This window comes from Pseudopodoces humilis, chromosome 8 (assembly GCF_049639895.1).
Source record: "Pseudopodoces humilis isolate 2021_Gansu_Grassland_sample_001 chromosome 8, ASM4963989v1, whole genome shotgun sequence".
NCBI lineage: Eukaryota > Metazoa > Chordata > Aves > Passeriformes > Paridae > Pseudopodoces > Pseudopodoces humilis.
This window is the reverse complement of record NC_142207.1, coordinates 7046721-7064858: the sequence shown is the minus strand read 5'-3', so window position 1 is coordinate 7064858 and position 18138 is coordinate 7046721. Positions and strand designations below refer to the sequence as shown.

General features: G+C 38.0%; 1 protein-coding gene across 2 annotated transcripts in view; it reads right to left on the bottom strand.

Annotated features, from left to right (window-relative positions):
- Positions 1 to 18138, bottom strand: part of NCKAP5 (NCK associated protein 5) — a 278701-nt gene that overhangs the window by 61225 nt on the left and 199338 nt on the right. For both annotated transcript variants that reach the window (XM_088059072.1, XM_088059071.1), the window contains one exon: positions 2243 to 2347. In XM_088059072.1, the coding sequence (XP_087915198.1) occupies positions 2243 to 2347 (105 nt within the window). The remainder of the gene's footprint in view (positions 1 to 2242; positions 2348 to 18138) is intronic.

The following is an 18138-nucleotide window of genomic DNA, read 5'->3' as shown; positions in this document are numbered from 1 at the left end:
CTTTTCCATCCAAAGTGGATCTACGGTTCTGTGCCTTCATTTCATAAACCTCCCTTTTGGATTTCATTAAGGCAAACAGAAATAATATTTACTGATTTTTGTATGTAGATATACTTCAAATTAATGTTGCTTAAATGAAGAAGTTATACTTAGGAAGAAACAAGAAATCTAATGTTATTAAATCCATAAAAAAATTATCAAGGTTGTGTATGCCCCGACACATCTTCTTCATGGAAATCTTTGGAACAGCACTCAGTTTGTAGGCACTTCTCATGCACTGACATGTTTGTTGGCCTTCTAACTTCTTCCATTTATTCCCCCATGTCCCTCCCATTTATTACTACTGGGGTTGAACCTTTTTTCAGCTGAATGGGAGAGAGCAGAATTTTTACTGCTGAGGAGTTCATCAGTACAGCTGTTCATTGCTCAACTGACATCATAATGTTCTGGTTTTGACAAACTTAACTACAGGGCAAATCATTATTCTTCGTCACAGGCAAAACCTGTGAATGGGAAAATCATTTAGAGGCACCAAGAGCACATTTCACCTCTGGGAATTATTGGTACATGCTCTCCTAGGAAGTCAAATGGATGCAGGAGGAACAGCTTTTAAATCCAGTGGCTCTGGGAAGAATACGTCTTGCAGCACCACAGGCAGGCTGATGCCTGTGTTTTTGCCTCTGAGGTGGATTTTCTTGCTTTGTTGAGACAAATGAGTTTATTTCTGGCACTGTGGTTCCCCTGGGAGATCCCCTGCCCTCAGACCTCCTGGGGAGGGTGACTGCACAGAGGCCAGCGGCAGCAGCTGCTTGCTCTGGCTATTCCTCTGCATATTGGCTCTGGCATTGGGAAAACACTTCATGTGGAATTCTGCCCTTTATCCTGGGCTGTGCCCCAGCCATCACAGCATTCATGGGAAGGACACCTGTAAATCCTCTCCTTTAAGAATCTCAGGCAGGAGGAAAGAGATCACAGCACAGTGACAAGTATGGCCTTCCTGTCACCTTCAGCTAGTCTGAGAGCCCCTCCATCCTCTCACTTTGTTTCATTTGCACCTAAGAGAGGAGAAAGGCATTTGGTCCCACAGTTTCAGCAATGGGGAAAAATGGGGAAAAATGGGGAAAAATGGAGAAAAAAAAAGCAAAGCAAAAGAACAGTGTACTACTGTAATCATCTTTAAGAGAGGAGAAAATGTGCAAAAAATATAATGTCACCCCAGATTATGAAGTAGGGTATCTACTCAATTTCTATATTGCGTTCAGGTCACTTAAGAGAGTGGAGTTTTCCCCTTCAATTTGCCTTTATTCTGTAAATTATTCAAGAAAGTACTTTGAATAGCATGTTTATGATGCATTAATTAAATACATTTAACTTGCATACGGGTCTATTAACTGACATGGTGAAAATTTAATTTTTTGTAATCATGACTCTTTAGGCATTACATTTAATGAAATTAGAGTAAAAAGGCCTGAATGTAGTATTACAGTTTAAAAACGTAATTTTCACTAGAAATCAGAGAAAATTGAAATAATCAGACCATTAAAGACACAAAACTCTATATTAGAGCAACTTAACCTGAAGGCGTAATTAAATGTAATGCAAAAGGTTGTTAGCATTTTTGTGAACCTTTGAAACAATGTCTTTTCATTAAAGTAGGTATTATAAGGGAGATTACATTTTTGTTGACACTACTATACTTCAAGATCAAAGGCACAAGAAGGTTCAATGTTCTGTTCTTGTACTCTTTGTTTCCCTGTATGTGATTTTTGTTTTTTAAGCTACTTTTCTCTTTGACAATGAAACATGAAAGCCACGCTGGCGAACGTTTTGCCAAATAAGCACAAAGCTCACTCCGTCTGGAAAAAAAATGCAGAGCCCATGAATTTTTAAAAGTTCATACATAATATATCATAAAAGTAGGATGAATAATACGGGGTATGGGCTTTAATAAAAAGCTCCTTGACCATTTCTCAGAGATTCTGAGATGTAATCAATACCCAAAAAGGTGTACCGGGGACATTGCTAAGATTTACGCTTTTTTTGCACACAGTGACACTATCTGCTTACTATATCAACCGAGGATACAATATTGAATTTCAGAGAACAGAAGGAAGTAAAAGCATTGTTATCTGCCTCAACAGTGTTTCAATTCAGAGATCAGCTTTATGGCTCTTCCCTGACACCAGACTTCAGAGGAGAAAAGGAGGTTCCAGATGAGGGGAACAAGGGCACAAACACTCACCAGCATCTGAGCATCAGCACTTCGAGCTTGCACCAGGCTTCGGTTTCGTTCTACTTCTGAAAGCAAATCCCCAGATGAGAGGTCCAAGATGCGTGTATGGAGTTTCTTGGGGGGCAGAAGGGAAGAAGCAAAGCATAAGCATTTGTCAGATATTCAGCAGATCAGCATTTTTAAAATTCCAAACTCTGCTGTTAAATTTCAAGGGAAATGAAGAGCCTAAGGTAAAAGAGGATTTTTTCTAATTTGAAATGTTGCTCTTTGTGCTTACTTTGTCCAAGACTTCCTGTCTGGAGGACAGATCATTCTTCATCCAAAACGAACTCTACTTTTTCTTCTAGTCGCTGCTTTGCAACTTATCATTACTTCACACACAACAATAACAAATGAACATGAGTCCCACCATTATCCACAGAGTTTGACAGGTTTCAGGAAAAAAGCATAAAAATGAACTACAAAATTAACATTTATAAATCAATCAACATGTTAATGTTGTTTTATTTACGAGCTGTTACACCTTGCATGAATGATTGCAAAAGTGACCCTATTTTTAACCAGCATTGATCTGCTGAAGGCCTCCTCTGCACACATTTTAACTCAAAGTCATTAATGTCATCTGTTAGGAACAATTAATGTGAATAGAAAATAATTGCATCAGGGAACTGGGGACTCAGAGGATTTTGTGCATTAATATTCACATGCTCTTCGATTACATACACAGTTCTCAGTTTTGCTTGGAAGGATGCCTAAGCTTGTGCCTTTCCCTCTGTGTTCACCTGTACACTAATTCTGGGGCTTTCACTCTGCATTAAGCCTGGTTTGGTTTAATTGCAGTTTCAATAAAATCCATGATTTATGTGAATGCCTCAGCCAATGACTTCAAAGGAAAAAATATCTGCAGTCTTAGTCCTGGGCCAACACACCATGCAACAGGGAGTATGGGTCTGACTCATGGCCCACTGAAATCAGTGAAAATGGACTAAAAAAACAAAACCCAAGAAAAAAGAATTTTGGATCAGGTTCTTTTCATTTTCCCATTAATTCTCCAGGCTTGCAACCTAAGAGACCACATCTACCTCCCTCAACTTGGAGGAACAAATGGTGCAGACCCTGCAAGGAGGTTTGCCAGTGGACTCTGTGAGGGATGCTAACCATGAGATTTGTCAAGGCTGCGTGAGTGCCCCATCACCCTGTCCTTCCGAAAGAGAGCAAAGCAAGATAATTCCTACAGCCTCTGTTATCTGCATGCTCTGCTTCAGATATTCCAGACAACCTAGGGAATTTTTTGAAAACTTCTAATTATGAATTTGCGAGTAATTTCTCAAGAGTTACTTATTCTTCCAGGTTTATTAAGGAGTTACTGTCTGTTGCAGAGAGATTGTGGAAAATATTGCCAATGATCAATATTTGGTATAAAGATGTATTATCCAATATATTGTTGAATAGACTAAAATGCTGCAAGCACCCAGTATCCAGGATACTTTTCATTATAAATATTAACTACATCCAGGCTATGTGTTTTTAACATCAGTGATGTCTGGTTATTCAGCGTGCACCTTTTAAAGTGCTACCACTAGTACTACTGTCAGGTGTTTGTTAAAGATTTAAACTCCAGGTAAAAGGCCTGCCCAAAGTCACAGATTTACTGACACTGTACATTTGTTCCTCTTGACAATGATTGCAACTGCATCACTGACCCACCAGAGAATTCCATTGTTTTCAGAACAGGAGTCACTAGTGCTATGAACAAGTGGTTTGCAGACAAATTAATTACTTTCTCCAGGGAAACCAGTCACCTGAGATATTTTAGTGGAAGTTACAATAGTCAGATCTGCGCGTTGGAGATGATGACTGGGAACATCTGAGATGGATAAATATTTATAGGTGAAAATGTATTTTCCCAGAAAAAAAAGGATCCTAGAAATAGTGCTAAAGGAATTTTACAGTTGTAATACTGTCTTCCCATTTTTCCACTTCCGTATTTCATTACTTAAATGGGAACATACAATAAAATTTCAATAAGGCAAACAAAATATTCCCCTCCAGTATAATCCAATGAAATTTAGTGTTACAGACTACAGAGCCTGTGTCAGACATAAGAGCAGAGATCAGCCCAGCCAGAGCAGGCAGAAATCAGAAACTGTTTCTGACCAGTGATCAATCATAGCCCAGCTGGAAACAGCTCAGGGTTCTGGGGGTGCCTCCCAGAGGCTCAGTGACCAGAGGGGCTGGGCTGAACTGGGGTCACATTGTGTTTGAGACACCTTTGCCACTGCTAAACTCAGTGACTCTGTAAAACTGCAGTACCAAAGGCAAATGAGCAAACTAAAATGATTAACAAGGAAGGAAAGTGTGCTCTCAAGATGTATAATGTGATTATATTTCTGTATCAAATGAGATCATCACATTGGGAATATTCTTCCCCACACATATGCAAATAAACTAACAGAGGTGGTCAACACAATGACTAGCATTAACAAACAGCATAATAAAGTTTGAGGTCATTAATTAAATATAATCACACAGCACTCAAGCAAGTCATCCAATTACAAAAGAAAAGCATAAGAAAAAATGTTTCTCTTTCATTTATTTTTCTTTTTCCTCCTCCATTGTCTAATTAAAGAATGGGGAAAACTCTGGTATTTGTTAAGAAAACTCATTAATGATGCATTTAAAATCAAGTAACAGATTGTGCTAACTTTATGTCTTCATTCTGATTTCTTCTCAGATACACAAAATGTACTGTGTCCTTTATGGTTATTTTCAGATGACAGTCACATAACTAGATCAAGGAGCTACTGCTGCCTTGAAAATTGTAGAGTATAAAGATGACTCTTGATGCTATCATGATACAAAGCAACAAAAGGAAGGCCACTGCACAGATTGGCTTCCACAGAGGAGATCACATCACTTTAAATGAATACTTAAATATGAAACTGAGGAGTTACAGCTATAAATCCAAGTTATCTGCCCCATTTGTTGATACCCTTTTTAATGATAAGGGGAAAATGAGCAATATTTAGAGGTGCTGGGGAGCACCTGGACCCCTCTGGAAACAAGAAAGGATCAGAATCACTGGGCTGCAGACCTGAAAATCCATATGGAACTGAATACAGCATGGACTGGGCCAACTTCCTTGGAAATTACCCTGCACTGGGTACAACAGTGCAGGTGTGGACTAAAAAATTTTTTACACCTCAGCTTGACTGGACCCATGTCTGTCCAGAAAGTGGGTGCTGAGAGGCCAGGACAGAAGAGAAGGGACTTCTCTGCAGATGCCCGTGACCAACAGCAGCAAAGTTCCTCCTTCAGCTGTGAGACTGATGCAGAAAAGGCAGTGCCCTTTGTGGTTCAATGCCAAGATTAACTCCTGTAACCCACATGAAAAATAAAAACAAAGTAATTGATAATTTAGGTGGAAACCTATTATATCAAGTGCAATAGGAAATACAATTATCTGGCAGGCAGATAACCAATCCATCAAGCAGAAGGCCAGTTCCCCTTCCCCCAGCAGCATTCTTATTAAGACTTTCTAGGAAGATAAAAGAAAGCTACTACCTGCTGGCACAAGGCAATATTACAGAGACTCCCCTAACCATTGTGCCTTTTGACTCTATCTCAGCAGAATATCTATCAGTTCCCATCTCCTCTTTAAACATCTAATGGTCTGCAGCATTGCCAGAAAATTTTCAATGAATTATGCCAAAGAGTACACAGCTCTCCAATATTGGATGAGTTAATTGCTATTAAATCAATTGGCTTTGCTTTTCTCACATGAGCCAAAGTCTATCATTCACAGGAAGAAAATTCTCTCTCTAGATACCAAGGAGACATTTTCATCCCGCTGCTCCATGCCAAAGCTGTAAATGTTTGTTTGGTGTGTGTTGCCCTCTCCTGTCTTTGTTGTTTTTCAGGGTATCACAAACCTGAACAGACACATTCTGGCCTGCTTCCCTCTCACCCAGCCATTGAAATTGGGCTGGCAGGGAAAACCTTCCCATTTCCATTTCACTATAAAGACTGTAGGCCACAGAAGGAAAAAATATTATTAGGCAAGATATTTATATAGTTTATGTGAAAGCATAATTGCTCATTAAACAAAATCTTGTTTTTTTAGTCTTTAGATACACATTTCAGAGGGGAGGTTCAGCTGGAGATGAGAACATCCTTCACCTATCCCACCAAAAGTTACCTAGAGTAGAACATGCACTGTTTCAAAAAACAAAGTGTGAACTACCCATCTGCTAAATATTCTGGAATTAAGGAGAAAATTAAGTATAGTTAAGGAAAAAATACTAAAATCTCTGAAAGTAGAAATCAATTTTGCCTTTAGACAAATAAGGCTTTGGAATATATGTTCTTTTGACATATGGAAATTCTGCCTTCTAAACAGAGTAGAACAAGTGGTTGTCAACAAGAACCAGCCAAATATGAAGCAAAAGTGAAAGCTGCAAGAAGATGCTTCCATTTTTTAAATTCTAATAATCACCAACATAGGAAATATACTTGCAACTGTACACTGTGTACATACAGAAATGCCTGATGTGTTATTGTATATAATTGATATCACAAAACCAAAAGTATAATAATTATTTTCAGCTCTGGAAGTTTATTTTATTTTATTTCCTACTATTTCCTACTATTCATTTCCTATAAGCAGAACTTCATGGCTAACACTGTTTGAACATTTTAGTAAATGAAAACCAGGTCTAGTGAATGGTATCCTTGTCCATGGCAGGGAGGTTGGGAAGAGATGAGCTTTTAGGTCACTTCCAACACAAAGCAGTCCACAATTCTGTGAAAATTATTCTTTCTCTTAATGTTGGGCCATGTTTAACCATTTACAAGATTGGGGCTAAAACTGGAGTGAGAAACTAATGCCTTTTGACTGTTTAAAATACTCCTCCCTAATGCAAAGTAATTAGCTGATCATCACTTAAAGCTCTAAAGGCTATAAATAAAGCTGTGCTTAGGCAAGAACACCCAACTTCTGATTGTAAAGCCAATGCACCACATCAAGCCAGTTTTTCCATTTCTCTGTTGCTACAGACACCATTTCCAACAGACCAAGCTGTCAGTGAAGATATTTGATATTTGACAAAAGGCATGGAACATTCTACAGCTCAGTCTGGAACAGGCAAAGAAGCTCAGAAGTCTTACACCTTACAACTTGATTTAGTACCAGCATACACGTTGTCTTCCACATTTCACATTCTGTTCTGCCTGGCAGATTAACTCAGTTTTCTCTGTCTGTTGCTACAAGGGCTCTCAACAGCTGTTCCCACAGGAGACCACCACCATAGCTGGTTGTAGTTATTTTTTGGTGGGAGGAAAGAGTTAACACACAGTAGGTGAGCCCCAGGATAACTCTTACAGTGGTCTGAGCAGACAGTTGGAGACTTTTATTGATCCAACCAACAGCTATTTAAAATACAGGAAACAATCACAAACATGCAGCATTGCTCAGTGGTGATAGGAGAACGTGTTGTACATAAATAAATATTAAAGGATTAACTTTTAAATGAATTTCAGTAAGTTAAATGAGTTCTTAGTACAAAATAAAAAAAAAAAGAAGTTTTTAGCTAGTCCTTAAATTTCAAGTGAAGTGTGTGCATCTAAACTTTCCATTAATCTAATAAAAATACTTCCATGGAGGTTCTAATTTGTTTCTTTCATCTGTTTTTGTTGTTTTTCCCTCCTACTGGGCACACTTTACTAAAAAACCTTTGCAGAAGATGCTGGACTTTAAATCCAACTCTGGAATTAGCAGGGGTTTGTCAGTTTGCTGGCAAATCCTCTGGGTGAGTTTACTGAGACTAAGGCAACATCCAAGACAAAGTACAAGGGGATGATACTAGAAACATTTGTGTGGAAGATTAGGGTGCTAAAACAACATCAGAAAATCCTGCTAACAAGGCAATTCCAGCACAAAAGGAAAACAAAGATTTCATTTGCGTCTGCTGCAGAGTTTCCAAATTTGCAGCTCTCTTACTATTGAGCCATCCAGAGGTGGCAAAACTCAGTGAATTAGACCCAAAGTAACGCCAGAGGCTGGAAATTTATATTCTAGGGTATAAATTGGGAGGTATTAAGCAGGCACTTGATGTACAAACACAAATAGCATAAACTCTCCATATTCTTCAGACAGTTGAATACATTAATGTAAGGCTAAAATTACTCCTGTTCCAAATCCTTAGTTTTATTAATTTTTATAAACTGCTTTAAATAAAGGTTACATTGAAAGACACAAAGTAATCCCCTCTGATCCCAGTTTTCATTTTATATGTCTATCAGTGTTTTCAAGCACTAAGATTCCAAAGTGCTAGTTCTCATTTTAATACCACTATGGTAGGAGTCTGTAAATATTGCAGTAATAAGAAAATGAGCTAATTTAATTTCTTAGGGAAATTCATGTATAAAGTTCCCTGTGGTTTGTAATTACCATAAAGTCAACAGTTTACATCAATGACCCAGTAATCAGCTACTCAGAACGTGAATAATTAATGAAAAAATGTTTTCAACGAGCTTGCAAATGGAAGACTCCTTGGAGTATGGTGAAACAGCCGTGCTGTGAGAATAGTGATGTGCAGGAGTGGAGCCTTTTATTAAGTACATATTTGTATTTTATCTCGTATTTTTCTAAATGTCTTCCCATTGATGTCAATTCCACTGTACTAAATAAGGGCCAGCACCACCTTGGTGCTGTGAATTATGGCAACACCAAAGAGTGAAGGGCACATCCTGAACATCCTGACACCTGCTGTTGTTGCGCTGTCCACAAATAAAACCATTTTGTTTTTAACACTTCAGCATTGTCAGAAAGAGTCTAGGAGACAACTTTATACTGAAGTCCTGCAACGAGGAAGAATTATACCATTAATCTTTTCTGGCATGTCCTACACATGCTATCTATGCTTCAGCAGCAAAAAGATGGGCTGGTTTTTATTATTTCACTGTATTTAAGAAATGTTTTAATATAAAAACACAGGAGAAAAGTCTCACTTCTGCAACAGTCATTGCATTATCAATCCTTATATGATTAAAAGCTGCTCACTAATTTAAACCTGCTGCTAAACTGCTCATAGAATGACAGCCAGTGACATTCCTGGTAGCACAACATAACATTGGTCATTGCCTTTGTGATTCTACAGTTTAAAATCCATTTTCACATTCACTTTCTGAATATGCCCCAAAATAATCTAAAGGAATTAGGCAGACCTCAGTGAGATCTTCATATTGACATTTTTGTTGATCAATGCTGGCTCTACTAGAATTGGAATCTACAGATCAATTCCCTTATTAGATTCGTTCTCAGTGCTGCCATGATCATTTTATCACAGAAGCTGCTGCCATCAGATGCTGCTTTATCACTTTATAATGGGATAAGCTGAAGCTTTCCTCTGGTGTATAACTGGAAATGATAACTGTCTGAATTGCAAATATTTATTTCACAGATTTTCAAAAATATCCTAATTAAATACATTTTAAAACAGTTTTCAAAACTATTTTCAACTGGATTTACTTAAGCAGCAATAATTTTTGTCCACAAGAAAATTCCAGTTCTCAAGGTGTTAAGCAAACCCCTAACACTGAAGAGTGCCCTATTAATCACTTCCTTCTTGCTGAGCCTACAAGCCAGATGACAGAAGAAAGGAGGCTCAGAATGAAGATATGATAGAAAAATCAAAATGGTATCAGGAACAGTAGGAGCTTTATATGGACACACAAACACACATGCAAACACTCCAAAATAGAACACATAATACATACACACGGTTTGTCACAAGTATTTTATTTGGTTTTGAAAATATGCAGGGATGTGGTATTTTTAGTGAGGGTGGTGTTACAGCTCCTGTTGAGAGAGGAGTTCATCACATTAATTTAACTCTCCTATAAAATAAATTAGCTTTTTTATGGCCAGGTTGAACTACAGGGCTATGATTGTTATGTATTGCTACAATCTAAGTCTTAATGGCATTTCAGCCCTGTGGTGGTCAAACAGAAACCGTTTCAAACCTTCTAAAGGCTATTAAAACATGTGCAGATGTCTGGAAAATTAATACTATTATCTAACACTAACCTTTTGCCTGTAGGAGGAAAAGGAGAGAGAAGGCTCAGGGAAGATGTTTTAGATCAATACACGGCAACCCAGGAGGGCAAGCTCTGTTTCACAGGGAAGTTCATTGGCTGTGAACAGGGGATTCAAGTGAGCAGATCCATCCTTATTTGGATTTCACTGAAAGCATTCATTTACTCAAACAAAAAAAAACCAAAAAACTTAAGAGGGATTGGCATCATTTTTACAATCCTTCCTCACTGCTGTTTCCCAAGGTCCAGCAATCTAGACACTGGAAAGATTCATTCATTTAAATGACAAGAGCATGAATTTGTCAAGGTTAATGTTGAACAAAGCATATTTTCCTTGCCTCAGTATTATGCATTAAAAAGTTTCTCCATTCCTCCTCCCTCTTTTTTTTGCTTTTTTTTTTCATGTGTGTAATACTGTTGAAATGTCATGTGGATTGAAAGGAGTTTAAAAGTAGGAGGGGAGTTGCAAGAAATACTCTTGTTGTTAGTTTAAGGCTTTTACATACATATTTTCTCCCCACCTCTAATGCATTGTTTTTGTCTCTGACAGAATAATTTCTAATAAGAAGAGACTCTTTTTCTTGAATACCTGGATACAAGGTACGTGATTCCTTTTCCTCAAAGCACTTATAAGTATGATTTAGAAAGAGTAAGTGGGTAGATTCCCAGCTGCTAGGAATTATTGGCTTCATTTCTCCTGCTGAAATGAAAAGAATTTTAGCCAGGACAGGAATTACCCCATAGGCTTCCCAAACTTTTACTGCTTTTCAGTAACAAAGGTTCTAGAGGGTCATAAATGTCCATTTCCAGTGGTGTTTCATTCTTGAAAGTCCCAAATCTGACCACTGTATCTCCAGATGGCACTTCAAGTTCTTCAAGGTTTATCCTGATACAGAATCCTAGGGCTTTGTGTAGGACACAGCACAACTCTGGACACCTGATGATCTCAAGAAGCATCTCAAACCTTGGCTGCAGCCCTCTGGAATTCCACCAACCTACATCTGGAGTGATGAGAAACCATGGAAGGATCTCCCCATCATCCTGGCCATGCAGGCCAAGTCAGGCTGAAGCGCAGGTGAGGAGGGAGAGCTGGTGCTGGAACCAGCAAGGAGGGTGCACGGGTGGCCTGAGGACACAGCCCTGGTCAGCTGCACCTCCCTCCTGTTACCCCAGGCAGCAGGAGCACAGGAGATGGAAAATGAGAGATGCCAGCCACTGCTCCTGGCCTGAGCTCTGCTCCTGGAAGGAAAGGCAAGGTGCCCCCCAAGCATTATTTAGGAGCTGAACTCACCTTGGGAGGGCTGGGCTAGGGCTGGCATGGGATGGCACAGAAAGTCCCCTCTCTCACCCTGCTGGTGAGGCACACTGGCCCAGGCTGGGAGTTTTACCTCTGGCTCAGGTGTGAGAGCTGCAAACCCTCTCAGCAGCTGTCTCTGCTCAGAAGAAGCTGTATCAACCAGCTCTTGTATAGGAAGCTTGTGAATTGATGGTTTCTTCACTGTGGATAAAAGCAGGGCTTAAGGATGTATTATATAGGAATTTCAGAAGGGATCAGCTGCCATACTGGCAGTAGCCAGATTCTTAGAAGAGCTCAGCACAATGCCTGAGCACTTGAAAGTCTGGTCCCATGTGAATGAAGGACCTGAAGACCTAAATGAAAGGTTAAATCCATTTGTTATTCCCTCGGGAACAAGTGCTAGGTGAAGACTAGTGACAGGGCAGAGAGTACCCATATTTCTAATTATTGTCAAGATCTCCTAGGGATCATTTAGTCAAATAAATCTAAGTGAGCCTCTAAAACACAATGCTGGTCTCTGATTCATGTTCACACTTGCAGTATCTATAATTCATAATAATTGTGTCTAGACCTGTGTCTGTGCCTGCATCTACTGTACAGGAAAAGTACACATGGCTTATTTAGAGAAAAACAATTAATAGTAATAGAAACTTTAAAAGAAAAAGATTAAGCATTTCTGCTTTTAAAATATAACTGAATATAAAAATTTAGGATCAAAACACTACAAAATTAAGTAGGTCCCTTCTGAAATTGTATACCAGAAAGATGAGCTGAAGAGTGGGAGTATATTTGAGATTTTTAAAGCACTGCTATTAATTCATGATGCCATTACTTTGGCAGTCTGTTTTCCATACTTCTAATGCAGGAAGATGGAGCTTAATTCATAATGTTGAAGATGCCCTTGTGATGCACACAGGACACAGACAAATCACTGCCCCTTCCTGCACCCAGACATCGCTCAGTGACTGATGGAACACAGCCTGCCCACATCTAGAGAAAGAAAGGAGCAGGCATACAGTCTAAAAATGAAAAAAATACAGAAAACCTCAAGCTGCCAATATCACATTGTTAAAGATTTAATGACAAAGGTAACTTTTCCTTTCAGCTCATCCTTATCAAGAGAGATGCCCAGATGGTGATTTAAGAGTTAAGGCACTAATGGACTCTTCAGTTTCACTGGGCACCTTGTGCTGATTTTATCTCGCAATACAGTATTTCACATCCTCAGCGAAGTCTACAGAGATTTAGTCAATAGTGCCACGGCCTTTGGATGAGAATTTGAATCTTACCAGTATCCAAACCATCATTAAAGAAGATAGGTCATTTGGGAAACAAAGGAGAGCATTAGTAAAATTCAATACTAAAAGATGGTGTTGGATCTGTAGGTGTTTTATGATTCATTATGAGTAACGTTTTATTCTAATTATCAACTCTTTCCTCTATGAGCAGTATCTGTAAGAATATACAAAAAAATTATAATATATATCACAGGAAAATTGTTTTTTTCCATAGCAGATGGCAACAGAAAATACCTTTTGAGTAATCTTATGTGCTTCAACCCACTTAGCATAATGTTAGTTTGTTTCATTTGATGGAATGTGTAATTTTACATTACTAGCAATTCACACTGGTCTGATATAATCTGAATAGTTTAAATGTTATGAAGCAGAGCATTTATTGGCACACCTATTTCTCAATAAAAGAGCCATGATTCTGTATTGCTTCATATCTTCAAAGTGCTGTACTTAAATAACAGTAACAAAACCACAGTAATAAAGTAAAATATAAATGAGGTTTTATAAGTATTGAGTGTAATAACAGATGAAATTAATCTATTATTTGTTTCATATGTGCTTTTGCATAGTTATCTTTTCTTCAAATCTCAAAGTTTTAAGAAAATAAAAATGAACTACATACTTAGCTCCATTAGTGCGCTAGAAAGAAAATCATAGATCTGTAATAATAAGGGTTATAATTCCGTAGTGCTTTAGAATTTCAATAGATTCCCACTTTAGCACAAGACAGAGCCCTTTAAATCTTTGAATTAATTTTATACATTCTTTTAGTATTCAATTTGAGAGTTACAGAGTGTGAAATATGCACCATGACGAGAAAACAATTAACCTGCACACCTGTTGTTTGAGCACACTGCATTTAAGCAGGACTTGCAGTAGCTCCTATTTTATTCTATTGTGAAATCCAGAATGGGGGAGGCTTTAAAAGCTGACCTGATGATGTGAACTTGCACTTTTATATGTAACATGTGGCTGGTAGGTACTGGGATAACATTAGAACGAATCCATGTTAATTTTTGCTGTCAGAATGTCCATGAGAAAGATTTTTTTCCATTTAGAAAGGAAATCTGAACGAGTCACTCTTTACTTAAATACAACAACTATATAGTAAAATAAATCAATTGCAAACTGCAAAACCAGAAACATATCAGACAACACATGGATGTGTTGGTCACACAAAATACAGACACATGAGTAACTCAGTTTTCACTAAGTTCACAGCCAGTCTCTAAGCATTTTCTGTACTCACACTTGACCATTTATGCAGGGATTCATATGGAAAGTTGCTAATAAATGTTGTTAATATATTCAACAAACAGAAGAGGCTGAAAGAGCAGCCCCAATTTAAGCATTGCTGTAGGTTAAATATAATTGCATGGGTTAAAAAAGCACGACTTTTTAATGTTTATTATAACAGGGAAGGTTTGAAAAGGAATACAGTGATGTTCTTTCATACTGCAGAATTCCTTCCTTTTTAAAGTTTATTCCCATATGGAATATACACAATAAATGAAAAAACATGAACAAAATCCTCATACTTAATTATTCTGCCCACATACCTACTTAGGGTTTAAAATTCCATATTGGATTCTTACCATCATGTGGATCATCACTGATAGCAAAAATCTATGCATAGAATAATGAAGAATTGTTGGTTAACTCAGTGTCAGTTGCTTATTTTTCTTTGTCTAAAAATTGGCAGTAAAATCTCACTTTTGTTGTCCAGGCCTGTCACATCAGTACAGCCCCACCATTCTCCTGACATGTGCTTACTCTGAAATACTCTCTTTGCTCTTGAATAATGCCTTTACATTTCTTCAAAACTTAAAAAATATTGCCCTCCTCAGTCAAAACCATTCATAAATACTTCACCAAGGGTCACTTGTGGCTTTCCTGAAGATTATTTGCTCATTTGATTTGCTGGTTTCACTATCACTGTAGGAATTTATTTTCATCAGGATAATGGAAAGGGCTTATTTTTAGACTTGGTAGCTGAAATTTATCTATTTAAAATTGTATCACAGAACGTCATGTTTGTGTTGATGTGGAAAGCCTTTCAGTGTTTTTCTGTAGAACCTCTCCAGGTCAGTTAAAGTACTTGGACAGAGGAATGCTGAGCAGCTGGGGGTAATTTTCTCTTAAAAGCATTATCATGCTCGTCAGAACTACATGCCCTGGGAGCTTAAGTTAATGTTTTGATTTTGTTTGAGAGCAAACTGGTAAGAATTGAATTGCTGAAATAAGGGACAGCAGTCTGACAAGAAGGTAAATCACTAAAACACAAATTACTGATGGAGCAGGGCTATCAGGCTGGTTGATCTGAGTCCCTCATAATAAAATACTGTTCTCCACTGACCCTCTCACTGTGCTTTGCTTTAGTTTGATCTGTGGTGAGGGATCTTGCCCTACCTCTCCTCTCATTCCACCATCTATAACAAACATTTTTGTGTTCCTCTATCAGCCTGCCTATCTGGGAGCTCGTTCCAGGGTTGCATATCAGATACACCATCAAGTTCTTTCAGGTACTGTGCTGCTGCTGCTGTGCATTCAAAACTAGAAATCATATGGCTTAGGGAGATTACATGGAGTTTCACCAGAAGGAGAATGTTTCCTTTCCTTCCCTCATCACTTACATTTTTGGTCACCCATTCATCTAACCAATCGACTCTCCTAAATATTTTATCTCTGTAATATTTCTTCAGCATATATGTGGCCCTGCAAACAGGGCAAGTTAGAAATATGGTTTATAATGTATTATTACATGTTGATGATTTAAACTGAGATGAAATGCAGACTTTCAAAGTTTTGTATTTCTGTCTTCTTGGATATTATTATTGGTGAGGGAGGACATGGAACAAATCGTAAGTAGATAACATTTTACTGAGATAATGTAAGATTGGAAACATCACCATCCTCACATGAAGAATGTTCTTTAATTTCTTCTTAGAAGTATCAAAAAACTTGAGTATCCCATACTGGATCACTGTCTTGATTCCTGATATACAGAAATCATTGATTTTTGATATACAGAATAATTTCTCATGGCTACAAGGCTGGAGGCTCAAGAAGATCCTGGGGTAGGATCTTCATGACAGTAACTGTGCACTTCGGTAACCTTGACCTGGAGGAATCAATCCAGCAGGGCTATGGCCTGAAATCTTTTGTGAACCATAAATAAAATCCACTCCTACTTTTCTTAAAAGGGGTTCTACTAGTAATGTAATTCTTGGATAAAGGCTGATGTTCTAGGTTAAACTTTATATATCTCAAACATGCTGTACATTTATGCAATCACCTTCTTTGTTGATACAGCCCTGGAGATTGCCTTAACTTGTAAGCACAATTCAATTACTGCTGAAGAAATTAGCAGATCTGGAATTAATTTCTCCTTCAAGCCACCAGTCCTGATTTCTGAGTAAGGAAATACTCACTACAGATGCTGCCACACCTTATTTATGTTTATATGTTTATAGAGGAGAAAAGGACAGACTTTGTTCTGGAGCTGGAACTTTCCTGAAGATTTGCAGAAAGGAGTGCCCTGACAATCTGATGGATGCAGAGGAATAAATGTGAAGTAAGCAAATAAGCAGGTCAGCTGCAGGACTTTCACAACTTTATATACAATTTGCTGATTTGGTATCAAGTTTTCCTGCTCCCTCGAGAGCCTGCAGGCACCTGACTTCTGCGAGAAGGAAATTCTACTGCTACTTGGCATATATGACATATACAACAATCCACTTCCTGAAATGTACTTTGGAATGCTGACAAACTGCTCCTTGGCAGTGTGTGACCATCTTTAGGTTTAATTTCAAACCCTCAAACACCTACTCTATGAAACACTTAAATATTACACCACTGCTGTAAAGCAATGCAACTTCACTTTTAACCTCCTGCATTCAGACTTCATCATGTCTAACGATGTCTGCACCAGAGGTCAGGCTCTGAGCCCAGACATTCCATCTCCTTTTGTCAGGTCTTAGGGCAATTAAGTGCCCTCTTCTTCTTCCCATATATAACAATGTCGTTGGTGCAATTTACCCCTTCCTGCTAAGTTGTGCAACTGCTTCCATCACAGTCTGTATGGCCACGCTCTGTCTTGTACATCAGGGCAGAGCTGGCAGGTTATTAACAGGGCTCATACCACTGCAGTCATCACAAAGTAATTATTATTTAACATGACCACCTGAGAATTCAACACTCTGTGCTGTAGAATTTTAAACTAAATTTTAGGTGTAAAATTAAACAGTGTGGATGGTCCATGAGTAATAAAGATAAGTAATTTAGCCAGAGAAACACAAGGAGAAAATAGATGCTTTAGGAGACATCCTTACTTGGTTCTGGGGTTGATAAAGTAGAATTTTTATGATGGAAATAAAATGGCAATGAAAATATAGTTTAAGATCAGGGATACTGTAAATCTTATGATTAGAAATATTATCCTATACTTTCCCAACTATGAAAATTTTATTACTTATTTAATCAAATAAATCAACTCAATAAATTTTGCTACACGCCACTTTTTCATCCCTTTTCACTGAAAAATCCTGCATGGTTTATAAAAAAACCCAGTGACAACAAATTTCTGGGTGAGAAGTGAAAGCAGGACTTCTCCCATGGGAACAATTCATCTAGCAAACATCTTGAATTTATGTAGACAGAGCTATATAATATAAAAAAAAATTAAAAAGGGATATTTATAAGAAGGCAACCCCTGATCCCTGTGTTATCCCTTCAGCATCCTCCTCTATATCACTTCCACAGATTTGTCTCTTCACTTCTAATTGGTTTGCTTCTACTCAGTTTTAAATCTTTGACTATTATCCCCAACTCTTTATCCCACTTGCAGATGAAGTGCAAGGAATGTCACTAAAATGGAGCTCCTGGCTTTCTTTCCCAACCCCTCTTGCTATGACAGGCAGAATTAAATATCTTTTTAGCAACCACATTAACAGAGGAAAATGAAGGCTGCTTGGGCAGAAGCTACTCTTTTCTGCTAGGTTTTAACTATAACTCTTGCTCTTTCTCAGATGGTGCTGACACAAAACACTTTTCCAAGGCTTCATCATTTTAAAAAAGTTGTTTCAGAGAGATTTTCTGACTATTATAAAATAACAATAATGAGAAATGGTAATCAACCTTCTCCTTATTTATCTATTCTAGTACTGCCTCTGTAAATCACACACTTGAGCTAAAAAGAATGTCCCCAGAAAGAGAGGGTA